This window comes from Poecilia formosa, unplaced genomic scaffold (genome assembly GCF_000485575.1).
Source record: "Poecilia formosa unplaced genomic scaffold, Poecilia_formosa-5.1.2 Scaffold676, whole genome shotgun sequence".
Classification (NCBI taxonomy): Eukaryota; Metazoa; Chordata; class Actinopteri; order Cyprinodontiformes; family Poeciliidae; genus Poecilia; species Poecilia formosa.
In genome coordinates this window covers 169,248-171,321 of record NW_006800615.1, presented here as the reverse complement: position 1 = coordinate 171,321, position 2,074 = coordinate 169,248, and the positions used below count along the sequence as shown (strand labels likewise).

At 42.6% G+C, this 2,074-nt stretch overlaps 1 protein-coding gene across 2 annotated transcripts in view; it reads right to left on the bottom strand.

Moving 5' to 3' along the window:
* Positions 1-2,074, bottom strand: part of LOC103130789 (voltage-dependent T-type calcium channel subunit alpha-1G-like) — a 166,375-nt gene that overhangs the window by 2,566 nt on the left and 161,735 nt on the right. For both annotated transcript variants that reach the window (XM_016666184.1, XM_007542289.2), the window contains exon 13: positions 1,829-1,946. In XM_016666184.1, the coding sequence (XP_016521670.1) occupies positions 1,829-1,946 (118 nt within the window). The remainder of the gene's footprint in view (positions 1-1,828; positions 1,947-2,074) is intronic.

The following is a 2,074-nucleotide window of genomic DNA, read 5'->3' as shown; positions in this document are numbered from 1 at the left end:
CACAGTTTTTTCCCCAAACTAACCGACTGAGTTGAGTAAAGCTGTTGGATGCAGGTAATGATAGCTAAAAGATGACTAGCTAATATCAATACAGAACCTTACGCTTGTTAACAAGTAGCCTGTATGCTATTGATGTTGTTGTCTATGTTCAGCTACTTAGACTCATTTTGCCCCCCCAAAATAAGTCGATGCCCCCCCTGTTAAACTCGTCTGGAGACGGGGCTGGTCCGTAGTTCTAGAGGCTGAACAAGCAGCCGTGTATTTTGCCACCTGGGCGGTGCGGAGCGGTGAAGAGACGCTGAGGGAACCGTATCTGATGGGGAAACAGTAACACCAGTATTGTGAGTAGTTTCTTCTTCTTAAGTGGATTGTAGGAAGCAGCTATGTTTTGCGTCATACTATGCATGAGCTGGGGATTCTCTGGAAGAAAAGATCCGTTTTCTCGGTTTACACGACAACGGAAAACGGTACGTTTCAGCAACATCGCACTCTGGAACCCGTTTTCAATCTGTGCCGTTCGGCAACATTCGCCAACATTCGGTGGTTTCGTGTAAATGCGCACTACAAACGCAACAAAACTCTTCCGTTTTCCCCCGAAATCGTTGTCGTGTAAACGGGGCCTTATACATCTACATTCTCGCCTACAAACATTGTTTAAATCATGTTGTGTCACGGTTGCTAAGCAACATATCGCCGAGGTGGAGGCTAGGCAGCTAGCTGAAGGCTACAGCTTCTCTCTGCAATGCTCTCTGCCTTCGCAGGACCCCTCTTCCGTAGACCGGGTCGTTTCTCAAGCCCATGACAGAATAAGCTTGAAAGGATCCAGACCCTGAACTCGGACACAAAGCTCTAGTGGTCTGGAACACTTCCGTTTTCAGTTTTTATTTTTATCTTTTTTTGCATCTCTTTTTTGTGGTTGTGGTCTTATTTGTTTGCGTCTTTTCTTTGTTGTGTTTGTTTTTCTCGTGTTTGCTGCGCATTTGCACCTGTCGGCTACCGTAGTATTTTAACGATTCTGTGTTTTAGTTCTGCTGGGGTCCATATGGTTATGTGTATTTGTTGTAAGTTGCGTTGTGATCCTTATTGTTATGTGTAGAGTGTAATGGGCTGACTCTGCTGACTCCCTGATGATAGACCTGTCATGTGGGCGGGGCATGACGGGAGCTGGAGGACCAGGACCGATGCTGATCTGACAGAACACCGGAAGAGCGGAGAGTTCAGTGTGTGTTAGCAGTGAAGCTATTCAGTTGAGTGTTACGGTTTGTTAGAAGGGCGAGCTGCAGTCTAAGGAATAGCAGCTCGCTCTTATTTCTAATAAACACTGTTTGCGGTACTACATCTGCGGTGTGTTGGTGTCATTACAGTATTTACTTACAGTAAACCACTTTAAAAAGTAATTACAGTATTGAAAAGGTAAATTTCCAGTAAAATACTGGTATCTACAGACGCCAGCTTTTTGGGTTTTTCTTTTTTACCATTTTTCTGAAAGAATGGTACAAAAAAAAAAACTGGTGTCTGTAGCTATGAGTATTTTTTTTTCCGTTCTTTCAGAAGAACGGTAAATTACTGTTCTGTCAAAAAAAAACAACTGTAAACTACTGGCAGCTATAGATACTGTTCTTTCGAAAGAACGGTAAAATACTGGCAGCTATTGACACAGTATCTATACCGTACTTGCATTGACAGTAATCTACTGTCAGGATTAATTACAGTACAGATATTGTGCATTTACAGTAAACTTCTGGTGTCTATAGCTGCCAGTATTTGACTGTAAATTTACAGGATTATTTCTTAGAGTGTGCATGTGAGACATGAAAGTTTGTCTTACCTGAAACACGGTAACAGTTGCCCAAAGCAGAGAATCAAAGTTTTTCCTGTCTGCCAAAGTTTCTCCGCTTTCTTGACGCAAACCAAACTTACAGCCAAACAGATGCATTCCTAAAATGCTGCAAACCACAATCAGACAAGAAAGCACCTGCATCACACAGTTATGAGTTAAATGCACACAAACCTCAGAGATTTGTAGCATCCTATAAGATTGGTGAATTCCACTTGGGTTTTAAATCCCACCATA